At 41.3% G+C, this 25,432-nt stretch overlaps 1 protein-coding gene across 25 annotated transcripts in view; it reads left to right on the top strand.

Annotated features, from left to right (window-relative positions):
* The window catches only part of LOC118620512, a 185,896-nt gene that overhangs the window by 26,129 nt on the left and 134,335 nt on the right, over positions 1-25,432 (top strand). For 16 of the 25 annotated variants that reach the window (XR_004957434.1, XR_004957436.1, XR_004957433.1 and 13 more), the window contains one exon: positions 21,782-21,883. Coding sequence is in view for 1 of the 25 variants with exons in the window: in XM_036247647.1 (XP_036103540.1) it covers positions 21,760-21,883 (124 nt within the window). In the remaining 24 variants the exon portion in view is untranslated. Of the gene's footprint in view, positions 1-7,321; positions 7,480-14,593; positions 14,684-16,342; positions 16,458-17,174; positions 17,259-21,759; positions 21,884-25,432 lie in introns of those variants that run through there. The other 9 variants (XR_004957427.1, XR_004957426.1, XR_004957424.1 and 6 more) reach the window with 9 other exon arrangements.

The following is a 25,432-nucleotide window of genomic DNA, read 5'->3' as shown; positions in this document are numbered from 1 at the left end:
CTATTTATGAGTTTGTTTTTTCTACTAGATTGTGAACTCCTTAGGAGGGGTCAACGCTTACTCATCTGGTTATCCCACATCTAATAAATGTTAGTTGAAAAAACGGATAAGTGATTTTCCCATGTCTGGTAGTAGACACACTCACCAGTGGGGCAGTGAAGTCATCCAGCTTTGATGGTTGGGAGGTCGTGACTCGAGAGGGAGACCATGTGAGCCTTCAGGAACCTGGGGTAGACTGAACATGAGTGAGGCACAGAGCCTGGTCTTGAGGTGCTGCACTGAGTAGGTGTCAGTGGTGACTCAGAAGCAAGAAACAAGTGAGATGCCGTGTGGTGAGTGTTGTAGCAGAGGCCTCCTGTACAGTCTCCCGGGAAGCATGTAATTACTTTGGCCTGGGGAGGTCTGGGAAGACTGACATTCGAGTTGAGTCTTCAAGAGTATGTATTTGCTCACCAGGTGGAGGAGAAGAAGGAGCACGTACCAAGCTGAAGAGGTATGAGGATCCTTTTTTGAGAAGTTGAGAAGGAGCTTTTGAAGTTCGTGAGAGTCGAGTGGGGGAGTGAGATCGGAATGAGCCTCGTGTATAATGCCGGTAGCTGGGCTTGCACTGGTGGCTGTGACGGACCACTGGAGCTTTGAAAATCACAGGAATGGCAGATTCACATTTTAGTGAAATGCCTGGCAACAGTGTGGAAATTAGACTGGAAGGGAATAAACTGAAGAGAATAGACTGGTTAGGAGACTAGTCCGAAGTCCAGAGGAGGGAGATGAATGCCTGATTGAGGCGTTGACAGTGGAGATGTGGAAGAGAAGACAAAGTGCAGGGTGTGATTTGGGAGGTAGACTTTGTGAGACTTGGTGCTGGAGCCACATAGAGCAGTTGTGAGCGAAATGGGAGACTAGAAAATGGCTGTGGATTTTGATACCCTCTAACCACTGGATGGGAGAGTGAAAAGGAAGCATTGGGTTTGTTTTGGACATTTGAGAGTGGGGCATACAGATGGTGATAACTAGCAGGCAGCTGGAAATGTGACTCTGAGGTTTAGGAGTGAAAGACACCGAGTGTGGAGTCAGGCATGTGAGGATGGATGAGGTTATGAAAGGAGAGCTAGTTGAACAATGAGGGAGGGCCGAGCAAAGGACCCCAGGCACGTCCACATGTAAAGGGCATACTCAGGTCCGGCTGGTGTGGCTCACTGATTGAGCATCGACCCATGTACCAAGAGGTCACGGGTTCGATTCCCGGTCAGGACACACGCCCAGGTTCTGAGCCTGATCCCCAGAGGTGGAGGGGGGGGTGGCATGCCAGAGGTGGCCATTTGATGTTCTCTGTCATCGATGTTTCTATCTCTCTCTCACTTCCTCTCTCTGTAAAATCAGTAAAGGAAAAAAAAGAAAAATAAAGGGCATACTCAGGAAAAGACTGTCTTAGAACAGATTCAGAAAAGGAAATAGTGAATATTAGATGCCACCAAGAGGTCAAATTGGGATGAGAAGTAAAATGAGGCCATTGGATGTGACCAGTCAGAGGCTCGCTCAGTGAGAATAATTGTAACGTGGTGGCATTAGAAACCTCATCTCAATGACCAAGGCAGTGGACCTTCATCAGTAGAGACCATGAGCCGTGGACCACATTCAGATGACTGTTAAGTAGAGGCAGATTACAGTTGGAAGGGAGAGGGAAGGTGACTGTTTTAGTACAGGTATGTAGGATGGTCCGAACGTGTCTGCCTGGGCGGAACAGCCGCCGTAGGAACTGAGAAGGAGCTGAGTAGGGCCACGTCGTGGGGTATGCCCAGCCCCAGGGCCTGGCTGATGTGGAAAGCCAGTTGTTTGACCAAACCGGAGAGTTTCCTGATTTTTCTCCCATAGCTCTCTGTCTAGCCTGGGAGCTGGAATAGGTAAACTACAACTTGATTATTTATTTTACTAAATAATATTTTTTTCAAAAGAATTTAGAATGAGTTTATTATTATTTTTTAAATAACAATACTTTTAGGTATTCTTTTATGTGTGGTAAAAGACACATAACATGAAATTTACCATTTTGACTGTTTTGTTTTGTTTTTTGATCCTTACCTGAGAATATTTTTTCGATATTTTGCTCAGATAGAGTGGGAGGCCGGGAGAGAGAGAGAGAAACAGCGATGTGAAAGAGACACATCGAGTGGCTGCCACCCGCACGACCCATCCAGGGCCAGGGAAACTGCAACCAAGGTACATGCCCTTAGCGGGAACCGAACCCAGGTCTCTCTGGACCTTAGGCCGACACTCTAACCGCTGAGCCAAACCGGCCAGGGCGCATTTTGACTGTTCTTAAGTGTACGGTTTTGCGGCAGTTGGTGCGTTCACATTGTTGTGCAGCCGGCACCACCGTCCAGCTGCAGAAGTTTGCATCTTCCCCAGCGGAAACCCGTCCCCTTCACACTGACGCCCCATCTCCCCTCCCCCGCCCCGGCAACCTCCAGTGTACTTAATGTCTCTGTGATCGGACTATTCTAGGAACCTGACATGAGACAAATCACGCAGTATTTGTCCTTTGTGACTGGCTCATTTCACTTAGCACCGTGTCTCCAAGCTTCACCCAGGCCGCAGCACGTGGCACAGTTTCCCTCAGTGATCTTAAAGTATGACTTAATCACACTTTTGTTCCTCAAGACACAACTGTTCCACGGGCGGTGTCAGTTCTCGAGTCCTGCCACCCTGTCCTACCCAGGGAGCGGGGAGGCAGGAGAAAGGGCCTCACGGTGACCCGCGTGGCGTTCCCAGGTGCCGGGGCGCAGTAGTTGGCGTGCTGTGCTGAGTCGTCCAGTCTTGACGGCAGCTCCGTGAGGTGGGCAGCACTCGTTCCGACAGTGAAGTCGCTTGTGCAAGGTCACAGAGCCGGCAAGCTAACCGAGCCAGGATTCGGACCTGATCATCCTGACACCAGACTCCACGCCCTTTTCATGACCTTCTCTTCTCCGGGCAGTCCGAGCTCTAACCCTGTTATTCTAAAGGAGTCCGATCTCTTCGGGTTGACCTTCATGATGATGTGCTTTTAAGGTTTTCCTGGTGGTCAACAGATGTACAAGGCTCCTCATGATATTAAAACTGTTCCGATTTTGTATTTAAGCTTTTAAGAACAGAATAAAACATTTGTCCTAAGTGGAGAATTGCTTGTGTAATTCACTGAATTCACATTGTTATTTATTTAAGGTTGTCTGGTGTTATTTGTCCAACATAGAATTTATCTGAGGTAGTTTACAGAACTGTTGATAGATTTATACCATAGATTTATAAAGGAAAAAACTTTTTCTGACTGAATTTTAATACTAATCACAAATAGGAAAGGAGTGAATTTTTAAAAACCAAAAATAGATATATGCCCTGGTGCGTATGGCTCAGTTGGTTGGGCATCATGCTGTGCACCAAAAGGATGCTGGTTTGATTCCTGGTCAGGGCACGTGCCTGTGTTGCAGACTTGATCCCCAGTAGGGGTCGTGCAGGAGGCAGCCAGTGGGTGGTCCGTATCACATCAATATTTCTCTTTCTCCTTCTTCCTAAAAATCAATTTAAAAAATTAAATAAAACAGCCCTGGCCGGTTTGGCTCAGTGATTGGAGTGTCGGCCTGCGGTACAGAGAGACCTGGGTTTGGTTCCCGCTAAGGGCACGTACCTCGGTTGCAGTTTGTCCCTGGCCCTGGTTGGTCGTGCGGGTGGCAGCCACTCGATGTGTCCCTTTCACATAGATGTTTCTCTCTCTCTCTCTTCCTCTCTCTCCCTCCCGCTCTATCTGAACAAAAAATGGAAAAATGTCCTCGGGTGAGGATGAAAAAAAAAAAAATTAAAAAAAAAATAGCCATTCATTTTTAAGGATCTCATAAAACAAGTAATCTGACCACAGTATTTGAAGCCAAAAGCCACAATCTGATATTTGCCTTGCTGAGGACTTTTTTTAACCTATTAATTCTTCTCTGAATTTTTCAGTTCTCCATCCTGTGCCAGTGAAAGATATTTTTCTTTAAGGATCTAAACAATGACGATGATATGCCAAGGTTGAGTGGATGATCCTGATAAAGTAAAAAACGTCATTTATAGAGCAGTTATTTCTAGAACTCAGGACCTTCATGGAAGCAAGCCAGTGGCTTTGGTATTGTTAGAAGGCTGTGCTTATCTCTGTGTCTTTGTTCAGTGTTGTGCTTTGAAAACTTGGAGAGCACTACCCAGTTTTTGAGTTTCATCCCCATTCTGTGACCAATTGTTAGAGAGACCCGAAGTCTGCAGTTTGTGTTGACTTTACAGAGTCATTCTTTGAAGCCCATTTCTGGAATGAGTTTAAAGAAGAAGAGTAGCAGAAGCCAGGTTCTGTCTTATAGTGGGTGCTCAGAAAAGGATAAGTGGTTTTCTGGGATCATTAGAGTGGATCAGATTACCTTCTAAAGCAATGATGAAAACAAAGAATAAATCAGAGTGACGGTAAGAACCTTCCATTCTTCCTTCAGGCAGGTAATACCATACCTTTGATGATAGATAATTATTTTCTCTCCATTTTATTTTTTCTTGAAGATGGACAGAATTAGAAAGTTTACAGTGGTGCATTTAAGTATTTTAGTGTCCAGGTGAAGTGTGGAATCTCTTCTGCTTTATTTCAGGGCTCTTGTTCTGACTGCAGACATTTTAAAGCAGCTAATTAGTGGCTAGTGAAAAATTCCTCACTGTAAAAGTCATGGACAAAGGGTGCATTTGCCTATTTAGAGTCAGGGACTTAAACCGTAATCAGATGTTCAGGCTTTATTGTTTTCTTCAAATGTGAAGGAAAGAACAATGCTCAGGATGCAGCTAAGGTATTTTTAAAGCATGCTATTTCTGTGACTCTTGCTGAGTCAGGTGAGTGGGTGATGCTGGCAGAGTTGTAGAAAAAACTGACTTCTAGCAAGGAATGAGAGCCCGCGTGAAACGGAACAGGAGTGGGGCTGAGAATGTCCGTGAGAGAAAGAAGACTCTGAGTGGTCAGATGGGGCTGAGGAGTGACTCAAAATGACTAGATCTGGGGCCCAGAGGAAAAAGGACTTGCTCTGTTTACCTCGGGACTCGAGAGAAGAGCTCAGCCTGCGTCTGGGAGTGGAGATAGAGTGGCCTAACAGCAAGGGCTGACTCCGAGGACTTGCTGGCCACAGGGAAAATAAAATTGTGGAAGACCTAGGAGCATCCCGTCCTACCAATGTTCTAGACCTACCATGCAATTGCGTACTGTGAGATTATTTTGCTTAAAACATAGTCTAAATGGATAAGACGTGTATTCCCAAGGAGCACAGTAGTAGTTGTCTTGGTATATTTGAACACACTCTGTCTGTTACTCATTAGGAATAACAAGTAGGGGATTTTTTTGTAAAAAAAAATATTTTTTATTGATTTTAAGAGAGAGAGGAAGGGAGAAGGAAAGAGAGAGAGAAATATAAATGAGAGACAATATTGATTGGCTGCCTCCTGCATGCCCCCCACTGGGGATTGAGTCCACGACCTGGGCATGTGCCCTGATGGGGAATTAAACCATCGACCTTTTGATGCATGGGTCAGCACTCAACCACTGAGCCCCACTGGCTGGGCACAAGTAGGGGATTCTTGCTAGCAGACGAGAGAGAGCAGGATACTATGTCTTCATAGGACAAAATTCAGATGCATTTAATTTAATGAGGGTGACAAAACCCAAGTGTGAAATCTCAGGGCAGGGCAGGGCAGGGCAGGGCAGGGGGCATTGCAGAAAAGTACCCTTTTTACACAACACTGGATCCTCAAAGTTATTCTCTAGTTGTCATCTCTCAGAACATGGCTGGATTTGGCCCATTTAACCACAAGAGGTTCAGGAGGGGCAGAGACCTGGAGTTTTATCTATTCATTTCAGAAGAAAGCCCAGGAGAGTCAACAGAATGTAGTGTCTGAAGATATGATGATACTGTGTGGTTGTCCTGGAATGCAGTGAGAATCTGAAAGACTAGGATAGTTGTGAGCTATAGAGGATATGTGACTTTAGTTATCCTTTGGTGTTTGTCTTCATTGTCTGCACTGTTATGTTTTAGGAAACTTAGTACAGTGTTCTCTAGTTGAAACTGAAGCAGGAAGCCTGGCCGGTGTGGCTCAGTGGTTGAGCATTGACCCATGCACCCAGAGGTCACTGGTTTGATTCCCGGTCTGGGCACATGCCCAGGTTGTGGGCCTGATCCCCAGTGGGGGTTGGGGGGGTGCAGGAGGCGGCCAATCGATATTCTCTCTCATCGATGTTTCTATCTCTCTTTCTCTCTCCCTTCCTCTCTCTCTGAAAATCAATAAAGAAAAAAAATGTTGAAGTGAAGCAGGAATTATTCTTTGATGTCAGCTAGCTTTCTCACTCAGAATATATTTAGTCAGCAGATAGTGGTTGACACATACTAAATACAAGTGCATCGCATGCTTAAGCGACTACTGAAACGAATCAGAGACAGACATTTATTTCTTAGGTTGTCTCATGGCTGTCGAATGATGGTTGGGAACTTGTGTTCTGCAGTCAGACCCAACCCAAGTTCAGATCCTGGTTTTGACATGTACCAGATAATTGGAAAAGCATTGCTCTAACCTTATTGTGTTAGACATCTAGTACATGTCAACACCAGGGTCTCTATAATAGTGCCTATCTCACTGGAGTGCGGGAGGCCTAAGGATATGAAACGTAGGTATTCATCTCCGTGAACACAAACACACAGAGATGACAGAACGTTGCCCTGTGGGCCCACGGCATTATGACTTTGCTAGAAGTTCAGTGTTAGAGATATGACTCGGGCTGTTATGTGACTGTATGAAACTGAGGCAAACACAAGAAACGACAGAACAACAACAAAAAAAGATTTATTTTTTAAATACACAGAAGCGGTCCAGCAATTATATCTCTTGCTTTCTTTGATGTTTTGTTTGTATTGCTTTCTGGTAACGCAGATGTTAAAGGAGTTGAGTCAGACTGATACTGATATGACCATAACTAACTCATCAATTCTTTTAATACATGATTGGTGAGCCTGTCATGTATATCTCACGGATTCTAGCAGTTGATCTAGTTTAGTATTACTGAGAATAAAACAGGTTAAGGAGACATTTTGGTGATAGGCTCTCAAACCCAGGCGTTTGTCTGACTGTTGAAGATAGGTGGTTATAAATGTTTGAGGGTTTTCAGGCAAAATGGATGAAACTACTAAGTAATTTGGCAAATAGTAAAGTGGCAGAGTTGGATTTTTTAGCTCACTGTTTTGCTCAGACATCTCTAAGTATTTAATATCACTGATTACCTGTGATGTGATATATTCTTTAAAAGGTTATATAATTCTATAAACTCACAGCGCATGATGGATACATTAAAGCTACTGTGTGAGATCCAGTATTTGGGGAAAAGAGCTGAACATGGACCAAAGAGGTGTGAGGATGAGCTGGGACCCAGCAGTGTGTCTGCCTGTCACCACGTCTAACCAGGAAGTGAGTAATTACTTCAGAGAACAACAACTGCTGCTGTTGTTCCTCCTTTTAAATCTCAAGTGAATTCCTCTCTTGGCCAACTCGGATTTAGAACCAATTATGGAAGGGAATTCTGGGAAATGTAGTTCCACCTTTACCCAGGTTACTACAGTTCAAACTACCATGTGTTCCTGTATTTATTTATTGTATTGTAAACAAGTGAGACCCTCAGAATTGCTTCTTAGAATATATCAAGATATTTAAGGTATCAGAATAGTTAAAAAATAAAATTTAACCTGATTATACGATTGTTTGTGTTTCCATTAAACCGTATCTTTATTTTTAAAGCCATGAAATAACACAGGAGTAATATAATCTTACCTTCTTCTGTTGCAAGAACACATTTTTTTAATTTGCTAAGTTGGATCTTGTGCTAACATAAAAAGAAATTATCTAGTTACAGTGCCATCTAGTGATAAATAATTTATTTTCTGGTTATTGAAAATAGTTCACTACTACATTTTACTTCTTGATAAATCAAGAATTTTACTTTCTGTTTTTGTTTGTTTGTTACTCCTCACCCGAGGATATTTTTTTCTGTTACTCTTTAGAGAGAGTGGGAGGGTGGAGGAGGGAGAAGAGAGAGAGAGAAATACTGATTGGTTGCCTCCCACTTGTGCCCAGACCAGGGCCAGGGACTGAACTTGCAACCCAGGCCTGTGCCCTTGACTGGGAATTGACCCTGCAGTGCTCGGGCAGATGCTCCAACCACTGAGCCACACTGGCCAGGTCTAGGAGGCTATTTTTAAATAAATCAAACATTTGTAAATAATGAGAACTAGAAAAGAAACTAGAAAAGTTTTTTTTTACCCTTAGATTCTATTCTACTGCTATATCTATATACATAATGAGTCACTGTTTGTTCATTTACTGGATACCGTTTGGATCCAGGAAGAAAAATACATTTTTAGTTTATGAAAAGAATAGAATTATTTTAGAAATATGATGTAGTGGAGTGAATATGGGCTTTAAAATCAAGCAGGCACGGGTTTGTCTTTTGGCTTTATTTTTGTGTCTGGCAAGCACTGTTCCAAGAACTTAAATGAGCTGAATCATTAAATATTCACAAAAACCTGATGAGACATGTTACAAATGAGGAAACCAAGGCTCACAGAACAGTTAAGTGTTAGGGTGCATATTTCATTTTGTTTTGGTTATTTGTGTGTTTACCTGTTTCTCTAATACAGAGTGACCTTTTGCGGGGAAGGTCTTACTCATGTTTTCCCAACACTGAGTACAGATTCATATGTTTCTAATCCAGTTGGTAAATATATGGTGTTTTTGTTTGCTTCCATGAGTAGCCACAAGAACAATAGAAAATTAAACTGTTTAGATAAAATAGCAGTTTTCTCTATATTTTCTTTGAGTGACAAATATATAATTTTAAAAAGGTATTATACAGTCAGAAATTCTAGGTTCTTTCTCTGATTGGTCACTTGATTTAATTTTAATCTCAGTTCTACGTGCACAGAATTCCAAGAGTCCAGGAGTTGTTCAGGGCTTGTTATAAAACTTCAGCTGTCTCCCAACTCTGACCCCCACCCCAGTCCCTGCTCTTGGGAGTTCAGCTCTGAGACCCGATTCTTATTATTTGCCTCTAAATCTCTGGATAGCCTGCTGCTCTTTCCAGTTTTTAATTTTTCAGTCTTAGGCAATACCTTTGCCTTCTCATGATTGACAAAGAGGATTTAAGTGCACACTTACCTATGTGAAGGGCCTTCCTCTGTTCTCATTATACTTAAATTTTGAATAATAGTCAGTGTTTACATTAGTGTAACTGTGAAAACATTATTCAAAGCTGAGGCATATAATCCATAGTTACTTGTTCTTTCCAACATAGTTCTTTCCACTGGTATTGTTTTTTTGAAGAAGAGGGTGTTGTTTGTTTGCTTAGACTTAATGTACTTATCACTTATTCACCCCAAGCTATTCCTCGGATGTGTAAATATAGTTAGGATATGTGACTTTGAGCCAGTTTCACTCTTCTGGTAAAATATTTTGTCATTTATAGAGTGAAGGGTCCAGATGACATAAAGACTCAGGCTCCTTGTATCTCTAAAACTTTGTGGTTTTATGGAACAGACACCTGGATATTTTGTGCTGATCATGTCATTGGCGGACTACATTGCCAGTCCATACACAGCCTCCCTCTCTGATCTGGTGGTTTTTGTTAGGTTAGCTGGAGCACCTCTGCTGCCTCCCAGGGAGGCTGGGGGACCCAGGGTCCGGCTGAAAGTGATCTGCGTCACTACACGTAATAAGCTAGAAATACCCCCGGTCCAGCCAGAAGATCAGAGTCATTGGTTAGGAGAGTTACTTGAGTCTTCTGACAGGTAAAAGCACTTACCGTTTATAGTGAATAGTCATGGAGAAGCAGAGTGCATAAATAAAGTTGCCAGTGTTGAAATAAAGACTAAATGGCATATAAGATGTGAACAAACAAAAATTAAAATCTTGTTTGACATAAGCAAAAATGAAACAAAGATCCGTAGCAGGAGCTTTTCACAGATTGTTGTAGGGAATAATGCTGGAGATGTAAGTGTCAATGATCTAATGACTCTCAGCTTTGTAGATATTTTGCTTACCTTTGTCATAGCCGTAGTATACTTGTGAATAGTGTCTGGGATGTTATTTTGGGGGATGTCGTTATCACTTTCTGTAAATGTAGAAGAAAAAGTAGAGGACAGAATGAATCTGTATAGGCATACCAGTTCAGACGACTAGGAAAGCAGATGTTGCGAAATGGTGAGTCACATGAATTTTTTGGTTCCCCAGTACATATAAAAGTGATGTTGATAATGTACTGTAGTCTATTAAGTATGCAACAGCATTATGTCTAAAAAACACAATATACGTACCTTAATTTAAAAATCCTTTATTGCTAGAAGATATTAACTATTATTTGAAACTAAATCTAGCAAGTCATAACTTTTTTGTTGGTGGAGGGTCTTCAATTTGTAGTATCTGCGAAGCACAATAAAACGAGGTATGCCTGTACAATTTTAGTCAAGAATTTCTGCAGAAGCTGTCATTCTAGACAGCTAGCACTAGGAGGCCACAGAGACCACGATTCTGACTGATGCGGATTTAGCCAAGCATCTTTCCTGTTGGAATCGAAAAGGAAACCTAGGGTAAAAAGTCCCATTGAAGTGCTGTAAAAACGTCTTAAAATGCAGGATCACTCAAACTAAATTAAAGATTAGTCATTCCATTTCTCATAATGCAGTAATAAATGAATCTAAAGTAGGCAGCAGTACTTCTTTATGTTTGTGAGATTATAAATAAAATAAATGAAGTATGTATAATCACCTCTTTTTATTTTTTATCCCCACCTGAGGACATTTTTGCACTTATCTTCAGATAGAACGGGAGGGAGAGAGGGAGAAAGAGAGAGAGAGAAACATCTACGTAAGCGAGACACATCAAGTGGTTGCCACCCACAGGACCCCCTAACCGGGGCTGGGGACAGACTGCAACCGAGGTAGGTCCTGTTAGCGGGAACTGAACCCGGGTCTCTCTGGTCCACGGGCTGATGCTTTAATTGCTGAGCCAAACCAGCCAGGGCTCACCTCTTTTTAAAACTGTACTTCTGGTTTTCAGTTCTTGAACCCCTGGATTCACGCCCTGATTGCTTTATGCTTGGATGATTTCAGTAGTTTCCCAATGGATTACACTTTCTGTCTCATTTTCTTCCATTTCTTTCTTGTTAAAAACAATAGTCTTTCATCAGAAATACTTTTGGTCATATATGTCCTCTGATTAGAAACCTTTGGTAGTTTCCAGTCAAATAGTTTTCAAATTCAAACCTAGTCATTCATTCAGTCATCCATCAAGTATGTGTGAGTGCCTTTTATACAACAAGACAGACACTGTAGGCGTTATATTTGCCCATGCATTGTCTCAGTGTTCCCCAGAGTCTCTCTCACAGCTGAATAAACATACCTGTTCATCCCTAAATTTTTACCTTTGTGCCTTTAACCATAAGTCAGCCTGTTGGTCATTTCATAATTATCTTTTTTCAGAACTGATTCTGGTTATTCACAACCTGATCTCCCTCAATTATTGTGTGATCTCCCAGCCTTTGTGGTACTTGGTTCATACTCTATTAGTTTCATTTATTTTTAGTTTTGCTCTATTAAAATAAAACAAATTAAACTTGTATAGGCTGTTGCTTAAGAATAAGGTGGTCTTTTTTTCTTTATATTTCCTTTTATTGCCAGATATAATATTCCGCAAAAGGGATCCGCTACCTAATGACAGTAGCACATACTTTGGTAGCTTTCCCTGCAGCCTTTCACCACTCTCTTCTCACAGAAACTCAGAGTCCGCTCTTCTGTGCATGTCCCTTCCTTTGGGGGAAGTGAGCTGGGGCCCCAGCCTCCCGGTCATGAAGGTTCCATTCTCGCCAGTTGATGGTTTAAGCTGAGCATGTGACGCAGTTCTGGGCCCAGGGGGGAAGTCAGGAAGTCGGGCAGGGGCTTCTGAAGGCTTTTCCTCCCCGAGGAAAGAGGTCCCGGGAAGTGTTGCCCGCCTCGGGCGGAGCTCTGGCCGTCTTGCAGGCACGAGGGAACCAGTCCAAACACTGGGCACCACACTGAGAGGAAGGGAGAGGGGGGCAGCGGGAGCAACTCATGCCCTGTCGGGCTGGGGAGCCACCCTTCCTCGGGATTGCTTGTTACGTGACGGTAATGACATCGGTTGGTTTGGGATTTTCTCTTGTTTGCAACACAGGCATCTGGCTGACTCCTCATCCTTCAAGTCTCGGCTTAGATGCCTCGGCCTCTCCCTCGACATCTTCCTGTCCTGCACTTGCTTTCTCTTGTTCACTGTTGTGTCCTTAGGAACTAGTGTGGTGCCTGGCGACTGATACGTTTTTAATACCTTTATTGATTCATATTCTCCTGAGAGTAGACACAGGTTTCTGGGCCAGGGACAGATTATTGCTTACAGCAATAATCCTAAGTCAAGAGACTCTTTGAGTTTCTAACCCCTGGAATATCTCAGTGGCCCCAGTTCACCCTTCTGAAATGTAAACACATGCCCCAAGGGAGAGAAGTATCTTCCTTTCTATTTAGTCATCTTTTAAAAGTTTTAAGGCTTACCCTTTAATCCAGCTCCCACTAAAATGTGCCCACAAAGCTCTAACTGTGCAGAAGTATAAGAATATTCACTTCCTCTGACAATGACACAGTAGGTGCTCAATAAACTATTTGTTAAATATTTAACAATTTTACAGAATAAATCTAACCCAGTGATTTCAGCTGGGACAGGGATTGGGGGTTTTGTTGGTATGATGGAGGGGGAAGTATCAGAATTATGGAGAATTTTTTTTTAATCAAAAATAACTTTTCATACCCAGATTCTGACCTGCTCCTGTTACTGTCATATTCCTTAAGGATTTGTGTGGTTTTTTTCCTAATATTTTTTCTTTATTGATTTTAGAGAGAGAAGAAGGAAGAGGAAGAGAGAAAGAGAAACATTGATGAGAGAGAACATCAATTAGCCGCCTCCTGCATGCCCCCCACTGAGGATTTGGCCCACAGCCTGGGCATGTGCCCTGACTGGGAATTGAACTGGCGAGACCTCTTGGTGCATGGGTCGATGCTCAATCACGGAGCAACACCGGCCAGGCTGTGAGGTTTTTTGTTTGTTTTTTTGGTGGCCTAAAAGGAGGTAACAGCCCTGACCTCCTGCCCTGTTTGAATCCCCTGCAAGTTCTGATGGAGCCATTTGTCTTGACACCTGATTCAAGGCTGCTATGTCAGTGTTTGGTTCCTCCCAACTGATTCTTCTGTTCTGTGTTTACGTACATGGATTTCGTGGGATTTGTTAAAGAATGGTGCTTTTTATTATTAATAGCTTGCCTTTTTTTCCGAGAGGATGTGAGGTAATTCTATAGCAAAAATACATAAAATGAAATACCATAAACAGAAAATCAGAACTAAGAAAGTTTGCAAATATGTTGATTGATTTTGATTCTGATTTGATGTGGGTGGGTTTTTTTTATTTTTTTTTTATTTTTATTGAGATACAGTTTATCTATAGCATTATATTAGTTTCTGGTGTACAACATAATGAAACAATTACCACAATAAATCTAGTTAACATCTGTCACCATACACAGTTACAGACTTCTTTTTCTTGTGATGAGAACTTGTAGGACTCACTCTCCTAGCTAATTTCAAATATGTAATACAGTATTACGAACTGTAAACACCACACTGTATATTACATCCCCGTGACTTCCTCACTTGATGACTGGAAATTTGTACCTTTTGACCCCATGTCCCTATTTCGCCCATCCTCCTACTCCCTGCCTCAGGCAACCACCAGTCTGGCCTCTCTGTCCATGGTCTTGGGGTTTTTTTTGTTCAGTTTAGTTTTGTTTTTTAAGTTGCAATTTTAAGTGGTAGCCTTTTCTATTAAAATTGCTAAGTAGGCCCTGGCCGGTTTTGCTCAGCGGTTAGAGCATCGGCCTGCGGTCCAGAGAGACCCGGGTTTGGTTCCAGCTAAGGGCACGTACTTCGGTTACAGTTTGTCCCCGGCCCTGGTTGGTTGTGCAGGTGGCAGCCACTCGATGTGTCCCTTTCACATCGATGTTTCTCTCTCTCTTCCTCTCTCTCCCTCCCACTCTGTCTGAACAAAAAAAAGAAAATTGCTAAGTAGTGTTTTTTGGCTTTTAGGTGTTATATTATTCTTTGCCTATTGACCTTATATCCATCAACATTGATGAACTTATTTTGTATTAGTCTAAATAGCTTTCCTTCCTAATTCTCTATATAAACAATTATTACTTAGAGATAAGGACAGTCACTTCATTAAATTTTTTATATTTCATTCCGTTTCTCTCATTCCATTGACTAGGATCTCTACTAAAGAGAAGTGATGGTTGTAGTCACCTTGGTCTCATTTTCTGGTTTTTAAAGGAAATACTTTTATTATTTAATCATTAAGTGTGATTTTATTATAGGCTTATGTTAAGGAAGTTCTTTTTTCTTTGTATGCTAGGATTACTTTTCAAAATCATGCGTGGTGGTTAAAGAATTAACAAAACCATTTCTCATTCTCTAAGGAAAATCTGACATTGGAAGAACTTTTTACTCATTTCCTCTGAGTCCTGATAAAAGTGGAAAATCAACCATGTTACTAGGAAACATTGCTTATGGTAAAGTGATATTTACTTGGTAAATGTGTTAGCACTGGGAGGAACTACACATGAACTCTAAATCATTGGTTAGAAGCAATAGCTTTGCCTGGCTGGTGTGGCTCAGTGGATTGATGTTGTCCCAGGGACTGAGAGGTCCCGGTTTGATTCCTGGTCAGGGCACATGACCAGGTTGTGACTCGATCCCCGTTAGGGGGTGTGCAGGAGGCAGCCAATCCGTGTTTCTCACATCATTGTTTCTCTCTCTCTCCCTTCCTCTCTCTCTAAAAAAAAAAAATTAAAAAATGAAGCAATAGCTTTGAGCTTCCCTAGGGGCACATTGCAGAGATGGGTATAAACTTTGTGAAGACTCTAGAAGCTGTTGTTTGGACTAGTGAGATATTGGTTTCTATTTGGGACAGAAAGCTTCTAAGGTAGCATGACTCTGCACCCACCCTGTGATTCTCATTTCCTTGCACCTGGGTTCTCCTCTGAATACCACAGAGAGAAGGTGCTGGAGGGCCATGTGGACCACTGGAGAAACTTCACAGAGAGGAGCACTTGAGACTGCCCTGCTGGCAGGCTGTTTCTTAGCTTTCTGAGTAGATGGCTGGTGTGTGTGGCCTTTAGCAGCTGGGCAGCTCAGAATGTGTAGGCAGAAGTCCCACGTGGGTGTGACCGTGCATTCAGTCAGAATACAGAAATGAAGTTTATTGAGGCTGATCTAAATAAGCTGATAACTTCACTTAGAACTTTTAGTTTCTAATTTTTATGTATTGGAAAACTTATATTCTCATTGGCTATAAATTAATATTATAAATCCAAACTTATAAAAATAAATATATACAGTATACCATTTTTATTTTTTTATTTGTTCGAGTCCGTATATGTTTGTCAGCCCCAAAATATGTTACTAAAAAATGTTTGATAACTAATGCTTTAGACCTATGTGGTCCAATGGGTAAATATTTACTTTCCTAATATGGCTATTAAATTAAAATTAAATATAATTAAAAATTCAATTTCTGGGTTGCACTAACCTCATTTCAAGTGCTCCATAGCCCCATGCAACTAGTGGTGACCATATTGGACAATATAGATGGAGGTGGGCCGTGCGGGGAGGGGTGGGCCGTGCAGGTAGAGGTAGAACATTTGCATCATTGCAGAAAGTTCTGTTGGACACTTTTTAGGTTTTATTTTTTATTCATCCAGATTATCAGAGAGCTTTATATATTTTTACTGTGTATGTTACATACTATAAGAAACTGCTGGATGAACCAATTAGGATATCTCTCAGGGACAGTATTAAAGACCCCAGTATATTATTTACATAATAATCTACCAGAGAAATATTTCTCAGATTTGCATGCCAGACAAATTCTGTTTCTCCTGAGATTTACCAATCTGTCATGGCCAGTGTGAATTTTGTAATTGGTGGTTCTCTTTTAGCTTTATCAACTAGATAGTATAGGGCCAAATTTATGGCTATGTTTAAGAAACCTTCTGGCCTACATAGTTGCATGCTTTTTTCCCCTTGTCTGAATTTTTATATTTATAAACTACGATTTTATTGTAATATCTGAATTTTTATAGGCTGTGTCAAATGCTTTGTGAAAGTATAAATATAGTAATAAATAGCTTCAAGATTTTAATGGATACTTTTGTTACTTATTACTTTAGTCACTTATAGGAGCCACTTAGTGCTGAACATAGGTACTGAGAAGGGGTGAAGGAGCTAAAGGCAGCTTTTGGCTGACGACCCCGCACATGGAATCCAGACTGCTTTCCAAATGAGGTGACTTACCATGCACATTCGTCATAAAGCCAGTTCAGTTCTGCTTTCCAAAATGTTTTCGATTTTCAAAATAATGTTTGAAGAACTCTCTTACTAAAAGTAGTTTGTAAATTTGTCAGGCATTTCCATATTGGTAAGGAAATTCAACCAAGAGCGTGTTTGTGTTGGAGCTTGTGAACCAGGTTTAAATGAAGTGGGGAGCGTGCCGTTTTGTTTCTCTACGGCAACTTTTGTATCTTTTCAGTAGCAGAGAATTTACTTATGGGCATTTATGCCCCTTCTCAGTGTATAAACACCACATTACCTTTCTTTTTAATTCTATTTTATTCTGGAACTTATAAGCAGATCAACATCATACATGTCTTTGACATTTTGTAGCTTTTCTTGGTTCTGAAAACAAAACAGCTTACACATTGCAGGGGAAAAGGTTAAGTAACTTTATAAAAAATAAAACCCACCTCAACTAAAAGAAGTTGAAAGATTAAGTACTCCTGCTTATCAGTACAGAGTAGATTTGGGTCATATATTTGATTTTACATTTTCTGCTTGCTCAAGTGAGAAAAAGAAACACAGAATTCTATTGTTTTCATGTACTGACAACCGGAAGCATATAAACATCTGCAGAAACCAAACATTTCCTGGAACTAAACTTGAGCAGAAATTTATCACGTGAATCTTTGTTTAAAGAACCTAGTGAAAAATATCTTCAACCACAGTTATGTAAAAGACCCAGGAGTGCAGTGCACGTGGACTAGGCTCTCCAGGGGCAGACCTACGGAGTCTGGAACACCACGCTTCGAGGTGCGTGTGCTGGCTGGTGCAGGTGCAGGTGCAGGGGCCGGGGCCAGGAGAGCTTTGCGAGCACACCTGTTGGTTTGAAGCCACACTCGGGAAAGGAGCTTAGAAAATCACAGTTGTCCATAGGACCGTAGGATTGATTTTTCTCTAAAAGAGTGGGTGCCAGTGTGGTTTTGGTATGGGTGCTGATTTTGTTGTAGTCATCTCAAGGCTAACACCTGCAGTCGGGAATATTTTATTTTGGAGATTAATGTGAAGCTTCTACGCTTTGAAGGAAGGAAGCAACCTTTTTCTTGGAATGTTAAGGGTGGGGCTTCTGTGTTTGCCCATTCAGAAGCCTAGTTCACTTCACAGTGAAGGACAGCAATGGAATCTATTTCTTCAAAGAGCTTGCGCTCCTTAATTTAAGTGTTCGTGACAGAAAGTAATTTAAGACTTCACAACTTACATGACATGGAGGAAACAACTTTCACCTGAAATATTTGAGGGACAAATGCAACAAACTGTGCATTTTTTTTTTAAACCTGAACTGAAAAACTTGAGTTTGGTCATCATAGTGCAGTTTCTTTGAAGAATATTGGTATACCTGAGCCTGCTAGGCTGGGTTCACTGAGAAACTTGAAAATACTGTAGTCTGTCCTATAGGTTTAAGATCGATCTTTCCATGTTTACTACATACAGCAGTTCTGTTATAGGCATTAATTATTAGCTGCTTATTCTGGTAAAAACTGATCAATTTCTATTCCTTAAGACTGAATCACACTTAACCAGCATGTAAAAGGGTGCACTGGTGGGATTTAAAAAGGCGTCGTGGGGGTTTAGAAGTCTGGTGCTGTATACCTACAAAACAAGGCTGTTATAGGATTACATATGATAATGTGGATAAAATAGCTAGCACGTAGTAGGTACTCAGTTAATGTTACTTCTTCATCCTCTCATGTTACTGATGCTGGCTATACATGCAGTTCTAGAATTTTTATACCAGGTCATACGCTTTTAGGCATTTTGGGATTTATCCTGATTTTAGCAGTGTTGCTTTATATTGACACTAATAGCATATGAAGAAAGCATAGTTTCTAGTCAGTAAATTATAGGTTGATAATAACTCAGTAAATAATGCAAATGGTTTGGAATTTCTTGGTGAAATGAAACAAGATTCAATAGTATTCAAGAGTTGAATAATTGTATCAAAATCCAACTTTCTCCAGTTTTATCTGTGGATTGTAGTTCAGCACATAAAATACATTACATTGATAAAATATTCCAGTGTGGAATCCACCAAGAACCAGATAGCCCTGGAGTCTGGGGATCGGAAATGTGTGCAAACTGGTGCAGCCAGAGAGAGTCATGGAAGACAGACTTACTCCTGAAAAGGACCTGGAAATCATTTGGCTGTATAGAGGCTGAGAAATGCCTTTGGAAATGTTAATAGGGCAGTTACAGAAATACCTGAGATGTTTAAAGAAGAACCTTGTAAAAAGAGAACAGCCACAGCTAGACTCTCGGTCACTGTTCTTCCTTCCACCCGGTTTAAGTCTATGCATGGATACAAGGTCCCCCTACATGCAGTGAAGCAAATAATACACTGTTGAGGGCATCAGAGAGACTCTGAAGACAATGCTCACAGCAAAGCGTTAATGAATAAACATGTACCTCCTCAAAGGAGGAAGCGATCAGGTGGTTGCCGGGTAATTTGAGGGAGTTGGTATTGATAATTGAGACTCAGATATCATATTTTAAAATATTCTGTGTAACTCTTAAAGTTAGAAACATTCATGTAATACAGGGAAACTAAAACTTCAGTTGGAAATATGATGATGAATGATCGAATCATATGACAACTATGCAAGTTACTGTGCAAAATTTGATTCTAACTGCATAACCCATGGTCTTCAAGAGCATGCTGTTTAGAACAGTGGAGTCTGGCCCTGCTGGTTTGGCTCAGTGGTTAGAGTGTTGGCCCAAGGACTGAAAGGTCTTGGGTTCAGTTTTGGTCAAGGGTTTGGCCCAGGATTAGATTTAGGATTGTGAGGTGTTTTGGTTGTAGATCACAAGTTGACTGAAATAACTGGATTTGTCCTTTGTGTCCTTGCCCTCTTCTCAGTCTTTTATTTATTTGTTTACCAAATATGTATTGATGGGTCACAAGTTGCCAAGGGCTGAACTAAATTCTCGGTAGAGAATGATTAAGGATGATTAAGGGATGAATTAAATAGGAATGATCTCTGCTTCTCATGAAGCTTTTATTGTCCAGTGGGGGTAGGCCTTCAAAAAATACAATTAAGTAGCCCTGGCCGGTTTGGCTCAGCGGTTAGAGCATTGGCCTGCGGTCCAGAGAGACCCGGGTTTGGTTCCCGCTAAAGGGCACGTACCTCGGTTGCAGTTTGTCCGTGGCCCTGGTCAGTGATGCGGGTGGCAGCCACTCGATGTGTCCCTTTCACATCGATGTTTCTCTCTCTCTGTTCCTCTCTCTCCCTCCCACTCTACCTGAACAAAAAAATGGAAAAATGTCCTCGGGTGAGGATAAAAAAATAAAATAAAAATACAAATAAGTAAATACAGATTGTGATGAAAGCTTAGTAGAAAAAGTACAGAGTGCTTTTGAGAGCGAGAATACCGTGGTGTGATTTAGGCTGGTGGCATTAGGCCTCTCAGCTGTGACAGGTGGCTATGACCGAGAGGACAGGCGTTCCACACGGAGGGAACAGAGTGTGCAGAGGCCCTGGCGCAGGGGGACTGGTGCTTTGTAGGATTTTAGAGGTGGCCAGTGTGGCGTAAGAGGTAGGAAGGAACCAGGTCGAGCAGAGCTTTGGTGGCCATGTTAAGAGTTTGGGTTATATCCTAGGAGCAATGGGAAGCCATTGAAAAGTTTTGATGTGGGGAATGACATAATTAGATTTGCATTGGGGAGAAAACTATCTGTGCTGTAGTGTGTCATGGTCCGTGAATGGGAAGGGCAACAGTGGGGGGAAAAACCCACCAATTTAGGCAAAGAGATGGTATCTGGCCCTGGCCATTGTGGCTCAATTGGTTGAGTGTCGTCCCTTGCACCAAGTGGTTGCCTGTTTGATTCCTGGTCAGGACACATGCCCAGGTTTTAGGTTTGATCCCCAGTTGAGGTGGGCGTGGGAGGCAACTAATTGATTGATGTTTCACTCTTACATCAATGTTTCTCTCTCTCCCCCTATCCCTTCCTTTTTCTCTAAAGTCATTAAAAACATTTTTTTTTTAAAAAAAGATAGTATCTGTGAAAATATTTAGACTGAAGTATTTATAGTTTTGCTCTGAAAAAATAAAATAGAATTGAGAATATCCTTCTTTTAGCAGAATTTACTTTGAGTTTACCAGGTTTCTCAGCAGCTGTGAAAAGAGCATTTTCTTGTTAAAAAGAATGTCAGTGCAGAAGAGTCATATGAGGATATCAGTGATTTCATATTACTTAACAAAAAATGGAGCTGCAAAAAATTGTGACTTTTTGAAAAATTAAAAATAATAAGACCATGTCAACCTTTAAAAAAAAAAGTTTTTACTTATTTTTTTTAGAGAAAGAGGAAGGGAGAGAGAGATAGAAACATCCATATGAGAAAGAAACATTGATCGGCTGCCTCCTGCACACCCCCTACTGGGGATCAAGCCTGCAACTCAGGCATGTGCCTTGATTGGGAATCGAACCAGGACCTCTCAGCCCATGAGACAGTGCTCAATCCACTGAGCCACACTGACCGGGCATCTTTTTCTTTTCCAGAAAAAATACTAGTGACACAGTAGACTCTAGCCCTGGCTGGTTTGGCTCAGCAGTTAGAGCGTCGGCCCGTGGACCATTGAGTCACAGGTTCAGTTCCACTCAAGGGCACATACCTAGGTTTCGGTTCATCCCTGGCCCTGGTTGGGGTCGTATGGGAGGCAGCCACTCAGTGTGTCCCTTTCACATCGATGTTTCTCTCTCTCTCTCTCCCTCCCACTCTATCTGAACAGAAATGGAAAAATGTCCTCAGGTAAGGATAAAACAACAATAACAAAAAAGAGATAGAACAGTAAATAAGGAAACAGTAAAGTATATGAATGTGTACCAAGAATAATTAATCTACTTATAAATGTTTATATAATATAAAGAGACCTTAAAATATTTGCTTTGATATAGTGGATATATATTATTTTTGTTGTTATAATAAATCCAATATAATAGCAGTTTATTGGTTAATAAATATTTTGTAATTTCACTTTCCACTTTCAAGAGTGTCATAGTTTGTATGATAAATCATATGGTTAGAGATAGAGGAATCCCCAAAGACATTTCTTAAAACAGAAGGGCAGTTGTAATACCAAGTATTGCTGTATCAGGTCAGCCACATCTCCAGGGCCATGAATTAACTTGTTCTGCAACTACACTTAAAAATAAAAGAGGGAGAGAGAGAAATAAAGAAACAGAAGTTATTCCCTGTCTAGACAGTCTACTTGCGAGAGTTCTGTCTTGGTTGTAACTCCAGTTTTCTTTCTCACACAGGCATTTTATTATTGCTTTTCAGAGTCAGAAGAGTCAGGATATTTTACCATCTGGAGTTTCTCTGCCTGGCTGATCTAAGCCCAAACCTGCCAGTTTATGGGAGACAGTATACTGTAACAGCTGAGTAAGTAGATGCTGCTGTGTGCTTTGTTTTACTGCTTAAAAAGAAAAAGTAAAATTTTTATAACTTTAAAGGTTTAAAATATTATGCATTTTAATTGGGTTCTTTAAATTTTTTTGTTGAATAATGGTGGCAATTATTATAATTCCAGTAAATTTATATTTATAAGTAATGTTTATAAATAATGGGATTCTAGAAAAAATTAATCCCCTAATGATTAAAAAAATTAATGAAAACATTTCCATGCATGATACTTTAGCTATTAAGAAACATAGTGAGGATTTAAATGCATATATGAAAAACCTAAAAGCATTCTATTTAATGCTTTATTTCACTTTTATATAATGAAATGCAAAATTATTGGTAAGGCAATTGTTCTGAATTAAAAAAATTTTTTTTTTCTTTATTGATTTTAGAGAGAGATAGGAAGGGAGAGGGAGAGAGAGAGAAACATCGATGAGAGAGAACATCGACTGGCTACCTCTCACATGCCCCACAACCTGGGCATGTGCCCTGACTGGGAATCAAACTGGCGACCTCTTGGTGCAATGGTCGATGCTCAACCACTGAGCCACACCAACTGTACTGTTCTGAATTTTTTTTTTTTAATCCTCACCCGAGGACATTTTTCCAGGACAATTTTTCCATTTTTTGTTCAGATAAAGTGGGAGGGAGAGAGAGGAAGAGAGAGAAAGAAACATTGACGTGAAAGGGACGCATCGAGTGGCTGCCACCGCACAACCCAACCAGGGCCGGGGACAAACTGCAACCGACGTACACGCCCTTAGCGGGAACCGAACCCGGGTCTCTCGACCACAGGCTGATGCTCTAACCGCTGAGCCAAATAGGCCAGGGCGTGTTCTGAATTTTTTAAATGCAGCTATATCTATACAGAAAATTGTCTTGGTTAACTTGAAATAAATACTGTTTTTTGTGTTTTTTTTTAGTGGAAATTAAATTTTAATAGTTCTTTCTATTTGTAAATAATGATTGTTTTTCTTACTAATGTAGATAAGAACACAATCTTTCTGATTAAACTTTGTTTCTTAATTGAAAACACTAGGGAAGAAGGGCATTCATTCTTTCTAATCAAAACATCTGAATGAAATCTGAAGAATTGATCTGTTGTCTTGATATAAATTGTTTCTCAGAATGGAATTAATTAGGAAACCATGAGGTTGTACGAGGGCCTTGTTTTGGAATGTTAAGTTTAAAAACAATTAATTAGTATAGCCGGTATGGCTCAGTGGATTGAGAGTCATCCCATGGATTGAGAGGTCCTGGTTCGATTCCCGGTCAGGGCACATGCCCGGGTTGTGGGCTCTGGCCCTAGTGGGTGGCGTACAGGAGGCAGATGATCAATGTTTCTGTCTCACATTGATGTTTCTATCTCTCTCTCTGTAAAAATCAATAAGAATATATTTTTTAGAAACCCAATTAATTAATTAATGTACAAGATGTTTTCCACAATGGGGTTATTTAATTTTGACTGTGTCTGTGCTGTCCAACAATGGCAGTTGTTGGCCACATGTAGCTGTTGACATTTGATATGTGGCTAGTCCCAGTTGAGATGTTCTGTGCATATGATACCATATTTCAAAGACTTAGTATGTAAAAATGGACCTAAAATATTTTATTCGTAATTTTTGTGTGATTCACATGTTGAAGTGATAATATTTTGGATATTTGGAGTTAAATAAAACATTAAAATTAACTTTACTTTTTAAAGTATTTTCTTTACTGATTTTAGAGAGAGAGAGGAAGGGAGAGGGAGAGAGTGATAGAAACATCAATGAGAAAGAACATTGATTGGCCACTTCCTGTAGCCCCCCGACTGGGGATGTGGCCCACAACCTGGGCATGTGCCCACCTGTGCCCTGACCGGGAATTGAACCAGTGACTTCTTAATGCATAGGTTGATACTCATTCACTGAGCCATACTGGCTGGGCTAACTTTACTTGTTAAAAAAACTTTTTTATGTGACTGCTAGAAAATTAAAAATTTTCTTGAGGCTTACATTATATTTCTATTGGACAGAACTGGTCCATAGCATCAGATACCATCAACATTCTTAGTTCTTCATTAGTGAGCATTCTGTAGGTCTTAAACCTTGTGGTCTGTGTGTGGTCAATTAATATAAATCTGTATTGTTTTAAGAATATGAATCTTTGATTAATTAATTATTGATTGAGTACCTACCATGTGGCACTAAGATACAATAGTGAGCAAATAAACAAAACTCCCTGCCTTTATGGAGTTGGCATTCTGTCGGAGAGACTAAAAATAAGTAAATAAGTAAAACATATAATCTATTAGAAGGCAGTAGGTTCTTTGCAGAAAATGTAAGATGTTCAATTATAAATAAGGTGTTCAGGGAAGGCCTCACTGAACAGGTGATATTTGAGCGAAGACCTGAAGAAGGTGAGAGAAAGAGCCTTGTAGGTATTTGGAGGAAGAGTGTTCTAGGCAGAGGGAATAGCAAATGCCAAGCCCTTGAGGCAGGTGTGCCCGTCCTCTTGGAAAGGTAGGAGGTTCGGTGATGGGTGGCAGTGGAGTGAACGGTGGGGGTAGAGAAGGAGAAGAAAGGTAATGGATGATCCCATCATGTGAGCAGAAGGTACTGTAAGGACTTCGGCTTTGAGTGAGATGAAAAGGAATTGGTGGGGGTTGAGAAGAGAAGTGAGATGGTTTTTCTGTTGAAGCTGCTGGGATTCTAGTACTCTGGGGGGGGGGGGGGGGGGATGCAAGGGTGAGGCCGAGACCCAGTGCAAGGCTGCTGCAGTGGCCCAGTTGAGAGGTAGTGGTTTCTGAGCCCACAACCACGGGAAGTGATGGAATTTTAGATATATGTTGTTGTGAAATGACATACGGGATGAGAGAGTGTGGTGTCAATGTTGACTCAGCTCCTGGCCTGAACAACGGAAGAACGGAGTTGCCTCCTCCTGAGCTGGGGAGGGTGGTGGGAGGAATGAATCTGGGGCAGCACCAGGAGCTTGATTTTGGACACATTAAATTTCAGATGCCTCTTCAGAAGTGGACAGGTCAAGGAGGCAGTGTCTAGTTCAGTGAGACAGAGAGGTCAAAGTCATTAACATGCAAAGGCCTGGGAAGGTCGGAGACCACCACGGGAGCGAGAGAAGACCGAAAAGGCGAGCCAGGAACCTGGCACCCTGGGAGGTCAGGACATAAGATGGATTCAACAGAGGTGACTGAGGAGAGACCTAAAGTGAGAATTGGGATATTCTAGTCACCAAGGAAACAGTGTTTCAGGGAAGCAGGAGTAGCCTTGTCACGTGCTACTGGTGGGGTAGGTGAGATGGGAGTTGAGAAGCGATCACTGGGTCTAGCAGTCGGAGGTCTTCGACAGGAGCGTTCCAGTGGAGCGGTGGGGACAAAGCCCGAGTATTCATTCCAGAGAGAGTCGAAGGAAATGAGTCGAAGCGGGTGATGATACAGACTCTCTTTTGAAGAACTTTGGAGTCAAGGGGGTCAAGGAAGTGTTTTTGGTTTTAATTTTTTCTATGAGAGAAATCGCCACCTTTCTCCCAAAG

This window comes from Molossus molossus, unplaced genomic scaffold (genome assembly GCF_014108415.1).
Source record: "Molossus molossus isolate mMolMol1 unplaced genomic scaffold, mMolMol1.p scaffold_m16_p_7, whole genome shotgun sequence".
Classification (NCBI taxonomy): domain Eukaryota; kingdom Metazoa; phylum Chordata; class Mammalia; order Chiroptera; family Molossidae; genus Molossus; species Molossus molossus.
Note: the sequence above shows the minus strand (reverse complement) of the source record. Positions and strands in the feature narration are given on the sequence as shown.